The sequence below is a fragment of the Corapipo altera genome, unplaced genomic scaffold, assembly GCF_003945725.1.
Source record: "Corapipo altera isolate COAL_440 unplaced genomic scaffold, ASM394572v1 44, whole genome shotgun sequence".
Taxonomy (NCBI): domain Eukaryota; kingdom Metazoa; phylum Chordata; class Aves; order Passeriformes; family Pipridae; genus Corapipo; species Corapipo altera.
Genome location: NW_020884880.1, coordinates 19,158,893 through 19,175,616, shown reverse-complemented (window position 1 = coordinate 19,175,616; position 16,724 = coordinate 19,158,893). Strand labels below are relative to the sequence as shown.

Genomic DNA, 16,724 nt, shown 5'->3' with positions numbered 1-16,724 from the left:
TGGAGGGACAACAGGCCCTCCTTGAAGCACAAAAGTTAAAGAACCAGACAAATTTGCCTTTATTTTTACCCCCCTTCACTACATAATTACTAACACACCTACCCAGGTAGGTAGCAGAACCCTCTTTAACTGAGGGTGAGGGTTTCAGCAGCTTCCTCAGATACATCTCTCTCCATGAGGTAGGAATTCCTTTTGTCTCCTTATAAGACAAGCCACTGAGAAACATCTGGTAAAAGTACTGCAAATCAACTTGAATTCACCTCTGAGGAAGGGAGCACAGTACGGATGAGTTCTCTTCTGATACTGCAGCCCTTCTAACCTATTAGTAAATCCAGGAATTGAAAATTCACACTGCAAGATGATCCTCCCTGCTCTCCCCGTTTCTCCTGAACTCCACCAGAATTTCTCCTTCTCCACAAACTGCCTACTAAATGCACAGCCTAGTTCAAATCCATGTCTTAATGATGATTGGTTTACCTTCAATTCTCTCTAACTATGAAATGACTACCAGTGATTTCTCAGTCAAAAGTTACCAGAGACCTCTATCTTCATTAGGACACTATTGGAAGCCCTCAAATGTTGACAGCAGCCCAGGTCTAGCATGCTCTAATATTTGGAGCTCACAATCCTGTGAGATTAAGGAAAAAAAAAAAGAAATTAAGAAATGACGACAGGATCAGTCATCTTCTGAATTAACCAAGGACTCATTGCTACAACTTGAATTTCTTCAAAAATTTCTTACTGTTCACATCCAAGGAAGACACCCACGCATATAAACCAAGTATAAACTAATCAAGGTATTTTTCTGACAGACTGAAAAGAAAGAGGGAAAACAATGATGTTATTTTTATTTCTCTTTGAAATTACTGGGAAGAGCCAAGTACTGTGTTTAAACAGACTATATAGCTGGATAGATAGATTAGCTGCATAGGACTAATATTGAAATGGTTCAGAGGCATATATCTAAACCAGTTAGTAAGTCCTCTCACTGTAATCTTTCTAATTTTAAGAACTTTTCCTTATCTACTAATTTAAATATTTTCTCTTACTAGAATCTTTTTAAAAGATAAAAGATTGTATCTAACAATTAACATGAACTGATACAGATCTGGTACACATCACCTGTAAAACCGCAAATATTATTTGAATGTTTTTCAAACAACTTAGATAACATTGAGCAAAAAAAAGAAAACCTCTGTAACATTAGATATTTGATAACTTGTCCCTTATCTGCTTGATGTGACATTTAGGAAAACACATTTTTAAAAGTCAGTCATGTATTCTGAATTTAATACTGGCACTTCTTGTACCCCATAACCTCAGTCAAATAAAACGGAGAAGAAAAATGGGGGAAAAAACCCAATATCCACAACACCTCCAAAAGCCATAATTTTTTTTAAAATACCATTAGAATATAAAATTAAATAAGATTAATATTTTTTTTCTAAAATCCCACCCAGTGTACTTTCTCACTCCCTAAAGAAAGATGTGTCAAAGATTGCACAGTTCACTGGGGACTTCAAAGTTGCCATCAATCTCTATATAGAAAGCATTCAGATACTGCAGTGATGGGCAGCAGTATAAAATCCTAAGAGAGAGAGAAAAATAGATAAAATGCCCTCAGGAACAAGTTTCTTTCCAAGAAAGCTTAATAGAAACCAAGGCTTAAATTGAAACAGTATTATTTTTCTATGTAGCAGCAGTTTTTCATCTTTTAACTCTCTACTGTTTGTAATACACTCGCAAAAAATTGCATTTCTATCTTAAAGGCCAAATTCTGACAGTCCTCTTCCCACTGAATAATTCCTCATCACATATGCAGTGCTGTAGTTTCAGCAGAGTTGCTCACAAGGTGATGTTCAGCTGTGAGCACACCTGGACCGCAGGATGGGGCCCAAAGGGAGAACATTTCACAGGTTACCAGTCTCCCAATACAAGCACTCTATCTGTCCCAATAAATCACTCCTACCAACCACAACAGGAAGAAAATTAATACAGTTAAACAAATCAGGTATAGGGTTTGGTTTTTTTTTTATCTAGTTGTCTGCTTTAGATACTACCACTGTTAATGCTGAGTAAGCAACAGACACAGCAGCACTTGGCAGTAATGTGAAACCCAAACCTAAAATCTCAAAATACATGTCTAATTAAAAAAAGTCAATGATCATTAGCTGAGTGTTAACCCCAAAACTAGTCTACAAACTCAAGAAATACTCAGGCCTGTAACCTATGCCTAAATCTAGAGAGCCCTGGTGAGCCTTGATGGTACATTCCCAGCTTTTTAGAAGACTGCATTCTGCTATTTTTTGTGTATGTGTGTGTGTGACTTTTGAGCCTTTTAGGTACACCTGGTTTAGACATCCAAGCTTTTCCCTGCAATCTAGAGGGAGATTAGTACATATACAAACACACATATTGAAAACTTAGATCCTTTTGAACTAAAATACCTTTAGGAATAATAAATTCCTGCCACCTAATATAACTAAAAGAGCTGGTAACGGACCAAAGCAGTAAGTATTTTTCAAAATGCATGTTTCATAAAAATAAACTCCACTTAACTGTTAGAGAAGCTTCTGTCACATTTTTTCTGTCTAAGCAAATAATCATTTCCTGACAGTCTGTGTATCCAAAATGCTACAAGATTTTTAAAAATTAAAATGAAGTAGAAGAACAAATCATATCCCTCTTCATTATCCAATCTAAATTGCCAAAGGTAAATAAACAATAAAGTTATTTAAATCATTAACAGTATGCTGCTAACAAAATGAAGAGTTATCTGCTTAGAAAGGTATTGGAAATGCTTTTGGAAATACATTCTGTCACTCCTGTAAGAAACAAACAAATAAAAACACAAACAAACAAACAAACAAAAAACAAACAAAACCCCCAAACTTCTTCCCTTGGTCTCCCAACCCTCTTTTCTTTCCTTAAGAAAAATACAGTAAAAGTGAGAGAAGATTTCCCTGTCAGCTTGTAACTGCTATTTAAAAAAAAAAAAAAAAAAAAAGGTAACATTTAAGCCCTAAGGAGCTTCTGGTCTTCAAAAGTGCAAAGTACATACGGTTCTAGTTGAAGTTAATAGGAGCTGCAGGTGACCAGCACTTCTGACTCTGAGGCCCCAAGCTACTGTACAGAGCACTGTCCCTTTGAAATTTCAGCCTACCATTTATCAGCAGCCAACTTGCTGAAGTGCAAGACACATGCATCCCTTCCCCCAGAGTATTTCAAAATTTTCAAAAGCACCGAACACTTGTGGGAAACATGGCTCTCCTGCAACATTACAGCCCTAGTGAAACAGGAAGCAAGCATGAAAAAAATACCAACTCTAATCCTCACTGAGCACAAGCCCCCAGCCATCGCACACCATGATATTTCCAGAGCTCTCATCTGCTGGGAATAGACTTCTTGTCTCACACTGACCTCAGCTGCTTTGCTCTTTTGTCCAGTTCCATTACGTTCTCCATGAAGTCAGCCAGCAACGTCAGCTAAGACTTTATTTGTTAAGTGCCAGCTTACCAACACAGGCACCACCACACCATGGCTTACTTCACACTGCAACACCCAGAATCTTCCAAACAGCAATGCATGGGAAACTGGCCACCAAACAGCAAAAGTGGAGATATTAAAGCTCAGGGAAACACAAAGGTAGTTGTGACATGATTGTGTGCAACTGCAACTCTAAATATTAAGAAAGAAAAGGAAAAAAATTAACAATGCATGAACTAGGAAGGCAGAGTGACTCATTCCCAAGGTGATGGAGTAGCACATGGTATATGGGTAAACAATAAACACTAGTTCCCATCTACCATCCAGATCCTGGCACTGTTTTGCAATGCAACCTCCCACCAGGAACTTTACTTCTCTCTGCTGCCGTTCCTACCCACCTTTGTGAGCCTGCCTTATTTACATTGCTCATAAACTCTTGCAGGCAGGAACTATCTCTTACCCTGGTTTTGTATGCAGCTTGGCACAACTGAACTTCACAGTCAGAGGCAGTCTGCAAACAGTAAAATACCATAAAAAAAAAAATAAAGAGGGGAAGAGTATGACTGGCTTAGGAAATACAATTGCAGTATCTAGATTTAAAAAAAAGTTGTCATGGTCAAATGGCAGAACAAGCATCATGACATATATATAAGCATTAGGTGAAAGAAAAATGAGAACCAGCAGAGCTCTTAAAAGGGTGAGGGAAAAAAACAAAAGAAGGGGGAAAAAAATCAAAAAGAAAATCGTTAAGAAGTAGATCTGCTAAATCAAAAAAGATGGACAAATTGTAGAATAAAAATAAGACTTATGGCTTTCCTTCCGTTCATTTTGTGCTAATGGTGCCCACGCCTCATGCCTCAGGTTTCTCAAAGTCTGTCCTTGTCACCTAAGCTTTGCCCCTTGGGCTGGTTAAAAAGGTAGCATGAACTTACCTGACAATCTAACCTGGGAGCAAATGAGAATGGGGGAAAGAGGAGGAAGGAAATAAAATCCACGCATCTCTACCTCAGAATAGCTGACTAGCACAGAAAAGAAGTCATCCACTGAAGGTTAAGAAATAATAAACAACTAATAATTTACTCCCTTGCTAAAAGACCAGGAGAGATGAAGCATAAATGCCTACTTCATCGGCTGTTGTTGGAGCATGGCAGTCATACTTCATTCCTCAACACACACTGCAAAATCAAAATCTACATCTTTGTGGCCATTGGCACAGTTCCTTGTTCAGTTTTAAAAACACCAATGATCAACCCTTGTTTGTAGCATTTTCACATATTTAAAACAAAACCCTTGGGATGCAAGTTATCAGCATCAGAGATATCATCCATTTCTCCCCATCTACAAAGTACCTTTGAGCCAAACAAGCTGTGATTTTTAAAAATGCAACTATTTCCAACACAACAGAGAGGGAAGCACATATGACAATGTTACAAATCAAGGTGAGAGGAATAAGAAGAGTAATGACAACAGAAAATCTAAAGTAAGTCCTGGCAAGGCACACTACATCGTGCATGAGAAAACCAAAGCCAGTTGGCTGTGATGAATCTGTATCTATCAACTACTATTTAGCTAACACCCACACATAAATAACATTTTTGGTATTGCCTTGCTGATTATCAGGTTGCTGTAGATTGGAAAAATTAAACTAAAGGACTTGAACAGGGACCATCCCCAACACTGAAATCACAGGGAATTCCTCTTCTCCAGAAAGTGCATCCTCTCACCCTACTCTCTTTCTCCTCCTCCCCAACAGAGAAGCTCAAGAGGAAGCTGTAACATTAAATCAGCTAGGCAGGTTCAGGGTCTCACTTCAGTAAGTGGTCTTGCAAAGTGCTCTGTAATTCTGGATGCCCCATCTGGGAATCATGTTGGGTCTGGTGTCAAATGTTTTTAGACCTCCATCTGCTGAAGTTTTGGTCAATCAACACTTCTGGATAACCAGAGATCAACATGCCACCTTCTGCAAACGTTTTGCCTTTAATTTTCCAGCTTTGCCTCCATGCTTATACCCCTCATGCACTGCATTTGCTCATAAAGCAGCAACAACATTCCCGGCCTCCAGTTTCTGCTCAGAGAGAAGGTGTGGATGCTACACAAATTTATACCCAAACCCTTGATAAGCCGGTATAGGCCTCCCGAAAGCTGAGGTCATTATAAGGATGCAGCCATTACGTGAGCAAATAAGGTGTTTAAGGCACCTCTTAGAATAGGCTCTGAAGATTAGTTAATGTTTATACAGGCCACTGAAAATTGAAATGACTGCTACATGTTAAGTATTACCATCACCAGGGATCTGTTTAAGTCAAAGCAAGGCAGACAGTGAAGGAAACAAAACTTATTTCTTCTGTCCAGCACAATTACTGCCAGACTTATGCACGCTAAAAACACCCAATAACCCATATAACACAGTAAATTAATGTTTATGCTATTAAGTTTAGACAATCTTATGCTGAAAGCTTTTCAAACTACAGGAAATTGCATGTTGCACACGGACAACTGTATACAATTACAGTGATTTTGTTAAATGGCAGAGATATAAAGCAGAAGCTGAGTGGCCAGAAAGGCTTCTAAATCATGTAGATAACGAGTATGTCCTGGCGGGCCAGTAGTCTACAGCTTTCTCACAGATGTTTCTAGAGTCAGGAATTATATCCATAATCTCAAAATTCAAGACAACTCAGTGCATTGAGCACCTGTATATGTGAGGCAACGACAGACACATGGGATCAGCATGTACTACTACTGCCATCTTGGAGTCACTATATATCAGCCAGATTTATTATTATCCCGTCTTGCACCACTAACTGACACCCATAGTAAAAGCAACATCAAAAAGGACATGGAAATATTTGGATCAACTCCTCTGTTTCTTTAGGATGCAAAAGCTCCAAAGAGATACAAAGAGCACAAACATGACATCCAGTGAGTGCGAGTGTGATGCTCTCCCAGGCAGAAAGCTCCCAGCTGCTGTGCTAAAGGCCACAGCAATATGTCTGCTTTATGCTTGTTTTCACGAAGGATTGTTTAACAGTACTTAGTGCAAGCTCTACATTGACACAATAAATGTCGTCTTAATACAGCCTAGGTAAAGCATTCAGCTTAGCGAGTCCTGTTGCACGCTTTGTCAAACATCTGAAGGACTGCAGTGCCTCTGACTTTTTTCTGATGTCTTTCAGGTATAGAGCAGTATTAAAGGTAGTTTTCATGAATGCAAAACCAGGCAGAGGCTTGTCTAAGAACTATCAGTGCTATTCTTTACCTTATTCATTGTATCTTTCACAGTACTTTTCACTACCAGTGTCCCTTCCACTAAACAATTTCAGAAGTGTCATTTGCACATGAAATAAGTATAATATATTATACTGTTCAGTTGCGTATGGTAGATTATCAGTTTGTGTATATCAGCTAAGCAGAACATTGACAGCTGTGTAGACATATCTCAGCTGATACTAAAAGAAATCTTGTCGGCAGCTGTGATCTTAGAGTTAAATACACTGAAAAACTTCATTAGGCTGAGAGGCTGATACGATTTTCTGGAATGAACACTAAACGAATGAGGCTGATAACGCCATCTTTGCAAAATATCCTGTTTGCTTTGTCTTTAAAAGATAATATTTTCAAGATAAAAATATCCTGACTTACAAGTGACATATTCCTGTTGTTTGTGTTCACGAAATCTGAATTTTATATTTTAAGCTGTGTGTTATGATTCGTTAATATGAAATCACCACCCTGCATCACAGACATATTAGCCGAGCTCCAAGTGACCTAATTCATTTTTAATATTTCATAGTTTGTTAAAAGCTGAAATTAGAGATCACTAACACAGCTTTGACACTCCCTGTCGTGAATCAAAAGATGTAGGGAAAAGGTCATGTACTTACTAACTGGCATCAAACTAAATTCATCACTATAAAATGAGAGAACAGAAATGAAGACTGCATTTCCCATTATGCTTCTCTCTTTGTAAGAGCATCCATCAACCTGCACAACACCAAAAAGCAGAATTTATTTATATGCATGCCCCCAATAAAAGGTCAGAGAGAAGTGAGAAAGAGAAGAAATAAGGATTGCAGCCTTTGTCTAAGCAAGTAGTTCCTTTCCTTTAAAGTATATTCAGCCGCAACAGCCTTTGAAGACCAAAAGGAGAAACAATTCCCAACCACATAAAGAAACTAACAAGTCCCTTATATGGCTAAGAATTGCAATGCCATTTTTTTTTCCACAGCTGGAAAAATTAGAACAAGAGAGAAAAATAGAGCAAACTTTAAACAGGCAGCTCTCCGAGCGCCGGGGAATTCACACAGGCACATCATTCCAGCTTTAAGAACTGGCAAATACTTTCTTCTTTAAAGGGAAGGAGGACATTACACCAGGTGAGTCCCTGAAATCTAGATTTTCACTCTCCTGCTGTAACTATGGATACCTAGCTTTAAAAACCTTTTGTGATGTAGCAGTACACCAGGCTCCTTATCTCCTTATCTGGTGAAATGCCTCCATCTGAAGTTCCCTAATGTCCCTTTAACTCACCAATGCATCACCTCAAGGTTTTGCCAGCTCTGGGACTGTGCATCCTTCTGCCCTATCTACTGCATCTTCAGTCTGCCTCTCACCCTCCCATAACCCTGAGACGAGCATTGCCAGCTTCTCAACCAGGAAGGCAACCAGATTGCATCACATGTTATTCCAAATGACCAGAGAGTTTCTCACAGGCAAGACACACAGGACTTGTTGGTTGATCTAGTCCTGCCATCTCCCATTGGCACGAGGTGGAAAGGTCAGGCTCCTATGCAGCGTCGATACTGAACTTTGAATGGCTCAGCCTGGCTGGTGTCTAAATATAGCTGGGCAGAGGAAGGGCTGTGAAAGTGGGTGGGGAAGGGAGTGGGACAGAAGCCAAATGAGCAATCAGTTAAATAAAACAACATCATGTTGGTCCCCCAGTAAGATTCTCTCATTCTACTCTGCCATGTTCTACAGCAGAGTATTTAAGAGCAGTTTCAGGATTTAGTCGATTAATGTAAACTCACAGAATAAAAACAAACTGCTACTTGATTTATACTTAGGGAGGGGAGAATACAAATCTGTTCAAGAACTTCTCTTCTTGAATAAATTTGAATCACACAGGAGTGACATCACTTCCACAACATGACAGCCCATAAATCATCATCAGCCACATGGTACAAACCATAAAACATGTGTCATGAAGACACCAATGAGGAACAAAATATCAGACTGCTTTACATTGTAAACATTCAACCTTATGCGTCTTCTGGCTTCTACTATGATCTATGTAAGTCAGGTGGTTTATTTCATTCATTTGCATCTGAATTAAGTCAATACAATTAACAGAGGAACCCTCATAGAAAATCTGTCCAAACAATTTCATCTGCATAAATATACCACAAATGAAGCACTTTAAATACGTAAATACTTACTTTTTAATAAACAACCATATTTGACACTGAAGTTGACTTTACAACAAATAAGTAGAGAGAGAATTTATTTCCACCACAGCTGTATACAAGCAAGCACAAAAACAAGACAAGAAAGAAAGAAAAAAAGTCTTTCAATCCAAAAAGCAAGAAAAATAATCTTTTTCTCTTATTTGACGTCAGATCTGAAGTCTTTCAGCTCATAAAAACTTCTAGGAGAAGAGATTAGACTTTGATGTAAACTAACAAAATATAAAAGACAGCACGACTGAGGAATTCAACAGGAGCTTCCTATCTGCAGCTACAGATAGGACGAGCAACCTTTACTTCACTTCTCCATTTAGAAACACTGTATCCTCAGAAAAAAAAAAAAAAAACCACAAAAAACTGACTTGCTTCAAATTTCAAAAAGAGACTACACAGTATTTTTATCTTAAGAATTGTATAAATAAAAGTAAACCCAGCTCTACGATACTTTTTGTGGATTAACAGCACTTAGTCTCCTACAGAAATTGTTAATCTTCATTATAGGCACTGGGTTCCATGTGAGACATCTCCTATGGCATTAAGACTTCCACTTTGTATAAATCATATCTCAATTGTGGCAGAGAGCAAGCCAGAAAGACAGTATCTGGTTTAGGTTGCTCATTCTCTAAAATTATAAATCAGGATAAATAATGTTAAATAGAAATTATAGCCACAGAAAACACAAAATGCTGTTAAGTATCAAATGAGGTATGTCCTCATCCATTCGCACAACGTAGAATTATTTTGATAGACTGTTCTTATTTCTCTTGTGACTGTATATATATATTTTTTTTTTTTTTTTAAATCTGCACATTGTTCAGCTGTCCTGGTTTTGCCATGGTGAACAGTATGTGCTTCATGGGCCTGATTCTGTCTTGCTGAATCAATGAATCTTTTTCATTGATTTTTCAATGAAAGCAGAATAGATCCTTCTCTCTATAACTTCTATTCTGTAATATTATTGTTAATCTGCCACATAAAATATTGGTACATCATTCTGCATCAGTAGCCACCATTCTCAGGCTGATACCCTGCACGTTTAGAGTAGCTCTCTGTGTAAAAGTGTTTACTTCTAAACTTTCCTCTGTCACTCAGTCTTTCCCATATGAGTGGGAAAGCAATTGCAAAACATCACTACACAAACACTCGTACTATAGGCTCTGACAATATCTGAGTAAATCGTTCTCTGTCTCCCTTCTCTGCCCATCTGCAGTCTTTGGTATGGAACAACTATATCATAAAAGCTCTTATTCACACATGCTTTTGATATTACACTATTTAATCACATACAGCTGTAGCTGATGAGACTGTTACAAAACACAATTTTAATGCAGCACTGGAAGTAAGTTCTGGAGACACATTAACTATTTTCCTCTACATAAAATTTCTAGTATTAAAAAACTTTTCTTCAAGAAAAAATTAATAAAACCAGACCATTTGTTTTTTAAAAAAATCTGCTTCTCCTCCTGGACAACCCAGAATGGGGCTGTTTGCAAGCCAACTCAAAGTCCCCGCCTGGAGCACAGATAGTGACAAACCCACTTCCCCTCAACAAAACAAAACAAACAAACAAACAAAAAATTAGAAAACCCTGTTTGCAATTATATGCAAAGGGAACACTATCCAGGCTACTCATACCAAGACCTGAAATGAACTCAGACACTCTGCTTGGAATGCATATTTTCTTATCTGTTTTATAATTCATGGAAATTTAAGAACCAACAGTCTGATGATTTTTACCAAGATACTTGAATTAAAATGTGAATATACCACCTTGTGTGTTTTGAAAGACCCTCGTGCATTAAAAACCAAACCAGTCCATTTCTGGAGCACTGTACTTTATTTTGAAAGGGCATCTTGTATAAGGCATTCTAAATTATAACTATTAACACAGAGCACTTGCCACAGCAAGGTCTTTGTAGCCTAATCTGGCAAATGCTTACAACTTCCATCTTGTGTTACAGAAATAAAATACCTGCTTGCAAAATAAATATCCACAGAATATCATAATACATACATGTTTGAAGGAATCATAATTTGAATTTTCCTTTTCCACAGGTTTGGTCTGGGTTTTTTGTTTGGTTGTTGAGGTTTGTTTTGTTTGGGTTTTTTGGGGAAGGTTGTGGGTGTTGGTTTCAGGGGTTTTATATGTTGTTTGTTTTTAATTTAAACGGGCTTGCATTGAGGCAATACATGAAAGGAAGATCAACCAAGAAAATCAATGCCATTTTAATACATATCAACATGTCTCTTACAACAACAAAAGTATTTTTATCCAGGCATGTAAAGATAAATGGAAAGCAAATCAGTTCATATATTTCTGTATTTTTCAGAGAAACGTAACTTTTATCTTCCTTATTGTTTAAACCAACCAGCAAATACTAGAGTTAGATATTAATATTATTATCAAAATTATAGCCAGGCTTAAATATTTTTAAATGGCATTTAAATGAATTCATATTTCTATCAGGCAGCTCTTGTAGGCATTTAAAACACGCTGTGACATACTGAATCAAACAGGGGCTAAGTGCGAACAATCTTCATTCCTAGAAATGCATTTCTCTATGTGCAAGTGTTTGCCTTTACTTTGGCACGATCACATGGGCTCTAGCTAGACTTTTGAGCTCTGGCACTGATCCAAGCTGCAGATGGTTGGAAATGCAGCCTGAAATCAGTGTGTGGTTGATGAATTACTCCTTACACCTGACCCCTGCTTCACACCAGGCACCAAGCACAATTTGAACACTACTAGCCAGAGAAGCCCTGTCAGGCATCTCCGTATCTGGAACGCTTTCTTCAGGGCCTTCTGTATGGCCAGATGGCCAAGAGTGGGGAATGCCGTAAAGTCACTAAACAGAAACATGAGTGACAAAAGAGTATGGAATTGGTAGGTACAAGGTGAAGAGACGCAAGAGCTTTGTGCTGATTCCAAATACGTGCTTTCTAAAAGAGGTTGATGGAGCAAGCAGGGAGGTATGCTCATGGTACATAACTGAAAGAGGTCCCCAATTCAGTTGTGCAAAAGGATGCCCTAAAAATGGCAAAAAGGAAACATAACACACACCCAAATGTGTACACATGAGATTACTATATCAAGTCTAAACTATTCTGAGTACACCTGCTTGAATTTCCCAATTGTTTTGTCCTCAGCTGGGGTATATATCTGTCATTTCAGGAACATGCTCATTAAGCTGCTCTTGCCTATGGACCTTTCTGCACACCTTTCACATCCTCAGAGACAAGGTTTTATTCAGGTAGGTGTTGGGAAATAACACTTCTTCCTTTTGCACGTGTTCACACGTGCATCAGACAGAGATGAGTACAGTAAACACTGCCTCTCATTTGAGGTGTTTCAGCCACCTGACTGCATTACAGAGTCAACACCATGAGAGTTAAACTACCAGACCCAAACCATGACTAATAAGTAGGAAATATCTGGAGAATGCATGAAAGCAAACCGCACGGAAATAGCTGGTTAACTGGCATATTTTTACCCCAAGTGCAAGTACAGCGATCGTAAAACAATTCCTGTCAACAGGTAACTGTGGTACCTCCTTCTTTCTACCCAAGTGATTCAGGTTTCTTTTCAATATGACCCCAAAAATAGTTCTAATCATAAGCTGCAGAGGACAAAGATAAAATACATCATCTACTAAATTAAGGAGACTGTTTCAACTCTATTCAGTGAGATTAATATTTTCCCTCCCTTTTTCACATCCTTACACGGTATTTCACAGTGTTTATTTTTGGTTTTTTGTGTGCAAAATGGTAAAGAGGAAAGAATTCTCTGGGGCAAGCAAGCAACAAAAGAAAAATTCAGACCACAATGCAATATTTGGCATCATTATCATTTTATATGTGACAATTTGCAACATACTCCTGTAAACCAATTGTTTGAGTAGTTACACCATCAGCAAGGATGCAACTAAGGAAATTCACTTAACATTTCAAAATCAAATAAAAAACTACTGTAGATTCTCATCAGATACACATGAGCTGAACCACCTCCATGCAATATTCTTTGCAACAAAAAAAAAAAAAGACTATACTTCATCTACAACAGTAACCCAAAACACTTATTCTGAAATAAACTCCTAGGACAACTGGACCCTATTCTTAGGACCTGCCTAAAGAAGTTCCAACACTGTACTTTCAAAGTGAAGTTGTCAGACACTGTTACACCAAAATGAGAAAAATAAGGTTATGTCTTTCCTCACACTCAGTGCTTGTGCTTAAAAGACATAGTAAATTCCTTGCAATTGTCTCTTAAGAATTGATACCCTTCTCCCATCCCCCTTTTCTTTCCTGGATGACAACAGCTTTTCCTAAATCTGAAATTAAAGCTTTAGCTTCAGTGGTGGCACTTGATAATGAAGGAACACAAGTAAATCGAATGAGTGCGTGCTTCATGTTCCACAAAAGGCCACAAAACACTAAAAAGTTAAAGCAATCAAACATATGGAATCCATTTTTTCTATTTATAATCCCATTACCCATATAAATATTCATTTACACCATTTCTGCACGACAACGTGCTAGCCATGTTGGAAGACACAAACACAGACTGTAGACTGAAGTCTTGCGCAGCTCCGTGCTCCCCTGCGAGAAGGACATGATGTACAGTAACGTGGTACTTCCCAAAGAAGAACCAAGACAACTTCACCAAACAAGCAAAGAAAAAGCTACACTTCACCCAAACACGCTGGGGAACATGAATTTCCAAACTTTGCCTGTTGAACATGCTGTCACTCTGCATTTCACAAGCTGTACAGAAATACCATAAGAAAGCCTAGAATTTCTTTCTTAATTACAAATGAATGCAAACCTCTCCTCCTCCCCCCCCAGCATGCATGACTATGAGCATAAAAACACATTCTTTCTGTAGAGCTGAGTCCTATCATGCTTGGTACAAAGAGCAGTTTTTGGAAAATAAAAAGCTGAAGTTCTCAGGCTGGCTGGAATCATACAAAGGTTTATTAATATGTGTTGCTCCAATAGGCATGATAAAAGATATAGCTCTCCTCCACAACGTTATGTGATTACCCAACTATTAGCTTTAGACATACAATGGATCTAACTGCTTTAAAATGTCCCAGAAGCTGACGGCTAGCTTTAGAGTAACAAAATCCAGATGCTGCCTGTCTGCACTACTTTAAAGTCTTATAGGCTATAGAAGAGAAATACTTGTGCCTATATATATATGCATGTGTATATGTGTTTATTATTTAGGTTTTATGTATGCACTTAACTGTAGACCAAGGAAAATACAGAAAAATAACGGTATATAAAATGTATCACCATTTGAAATTTTACCTGTCCTTATTGTAACAGTGAAAGTGTGCAAAGACAGATGCACATGACTTTTCACGGGGCTGATAATTTTATATACTGGTAATAAAAACGCATTTAATTTATTTTTTAAAGCGTTGGGTTAAAAAAAGTCATAGTGTGGAAAAGTTATTGTTACTATTTTAAGCTCAAATATAAGGGTAATTTTCTAAAAAGCTTATTTTAAAAAGTTTTTAAAAATGAGAAAAAAAGGAAAAAAAAAAAAAAGGACCCTGGCAAAATGTAAGCTACGTGAGTAAAAGGCATGGAATGTCCAATATTTCTCCTCCAATACTCGAGGCTATTGTTCTTTCAAAAAAACACCATCAATTGTTTCATGTCCTTGGCTTGCCAGGTTTTGAGGAATAGCAGCAGCCTGCATCCCCCAATCCCCCAAACGGTTAAAGCTATAGGCAATATCGCAGTTAAGCTAGTGACGGGCTGCTGCTGCAACAGCAACATTACACACTAAATGGTCACAAAGGTAAAAAGCTATTTGGATTGACCTTGAAAGGAAGAGGGGGAAAATTATAAAAATCACTCCAAAATACAAAATTACAAAAGGCTGAATTGTATACCAAAAAAAATTCTGCATATTGCAATGGAAGAAACAGCAGAGCAAAGAATGAGAGGTAACCCTGCCATGAATTACAAGGCTGTAATCATACTGAGTGGTTCTGGCGTCATCACAACTCCAACCAGCCGAATCACAGTTTTTACAATAAGTTAATTTATATAATACAGTAGTTGGACTATAAACATTAACGGCAAAGTAATTTTTATAAACAACAACATATAACTTATCCTTTTGCAACTGCAGCCAGATCAACGTGCTTTAAACCAAAAGTCTGGACAAGTCAGCCTCCCTTGTGTCACTTCACCACACACAGACACACACGTCAAATGCCCCATGTGTTAAATTCGCCACAGAGGTGCGACTTGTACATGTGTATGCAGTGCCATACCCACATTTGTGCATTCTGCCTTGGTTTTTCCTTCCTAAGGGATTTTCGTTTACTTACTGAAACTGTTAATCTGTGGCTGTGAGGCCACACTTCACCTTGTGAACGGGCTTGTAAAGTGCGTATTTTTTCCTTTTTTTTTCTCCTCCAAATACAGTGTCCTATCAAGGTTTGCAAACTTTCAGTTTAAGGCTGTCTTTTGTTACTGTCCCTTGGTCACACAGGAAATCTTTCCAGAGAGCTGACTATTACACAATGGCATTATAAAAATAAAGCTTTAATTAACTAACTCATCGCCAGGTAGCATAGGCTTCACTCAGTCTCTTTAGGACAGGCAGGCCTGCTTTCCAGTCTGCTGGCATTTTAAAAATTATTAAAAAAAAAAAAAAAGGAAGAAAGAAAACAGAAGTGTCCGTGATGGATACGCTCTCCAAAAGTAGTTACCCTCTATTTCTAGACTTTTTAAATGCAACAGAGTACAGTCATATCATCCTCAATGTTTAATGAAATATTAAAAGCAGTGCAATGCACTGAAACAAACTCCGTCAGATTTTCAGTCGGTTAGCTCCGAGCTCTCCTCCGAGCTCCACAGCATCTCCTCTTCAGTTGATTAAAAGTTTGTCACAGACAGCTTTTCTAACAGCAAAATTCTTTTAAGCTGCGAATAAACTGTAGAGATCACTGCAAAAGCCACCAAAAGTGTTTCATGTCTGATGCTGTCCAGAGCAATCGTTATCCCATGTCACAATAAACACGCTACCTGCCCGCTGTTACGATAGCGTTAACCGCACTGTTCTCCCCAAACAATAAAAGGAATTAGCCGACGCCAGCAGCCTCCGGGAGAAAAAAAATTAAAATAAATAAAGAAATAAAGGAGAAAGCAGACAGTAACCTTCCTGACTCTCTCACGCCCGGTTTCTGCCTACTAGCTCGACTCTCTGTGCACCGAACCCGAGGAAGGGACGGAAAAATCGCCAAGAGCAGAGACGAGCCCGCAATTCGCGCGGCTCCGCTCTCCATCCCCCGCCAAGCGCCCGGCCCCGCCGGTCCCTACCTTGGTTTGGAGATAGTGGGGGTAGTAGTAGGTGTACTGGGGGTACATTGGCTGCTGGTCCAGGCGTTTGCCCATGTAGCTGGAGTCCTTCTGGCTGGTGCGGGGAACTCGTTGGCAGGGTGTAGTGCCCCAGGGCCTTTCTTCCTCTCACGCCGCTATTCCTGACAGCGCGGGCGACAGAGGAGGCTGCCGAGACTCCCTCGCCGTCTACCGCGCGCTACTTCCAGCACAGCCAAAAACGCGCCCGAACATATATACGTGCGTGTATGTGTGAAGGGGGTGCGTGCGGGTGTGTGTACGGGTAGGTGGGAGCCCCCGTGCCCGGGTGCCCGCGGCGGAGCAGCCCGCCTCCCCCGCTGGCAGCAGCGTGCCTCCGGCGGTGCCCGCTGCCCGGCTCGGGAGGGAAACGTCCTGCGAGAGGAGCCGGGAAGA

At 39.0% G+C, this 16,724-nt stretch overlaps 1 protein-coding gene across 7 annotated transcripts in view; it reads right to left on the bottom strand.

Moving 5' to 3' along the window:
* RBMS3 (RNA binding motif single stranded interacting protein 3) overlaps positions 1–16,724 on the bottom strand; it is a 596,100-nt gene that overhangs the window by 424,984 nt on the left and 154,392 nt on the right. For 3 of the 7 annotated variants that reach the window (XM_027639208.1, XM_027639209.1, XM_027639211.1), the window contains exon 1: positions 16,293–16,671. The exons of the other annotated variants lie outside the window; for them this stretch is intronic. In XM_027639208.1, the coding sequence (XP_027495009.1) occupies positions 16,293–16,367 (75 nt within the window). In that variant the 5' untranslated portion in view covers positions 16,368–16,671. Of the gene's footprint in view, positions 1–16,292; positions 16,672–16,724 lie in introns of those variants that run through there. 7 annotated transcript variants of the gene reach the window in all.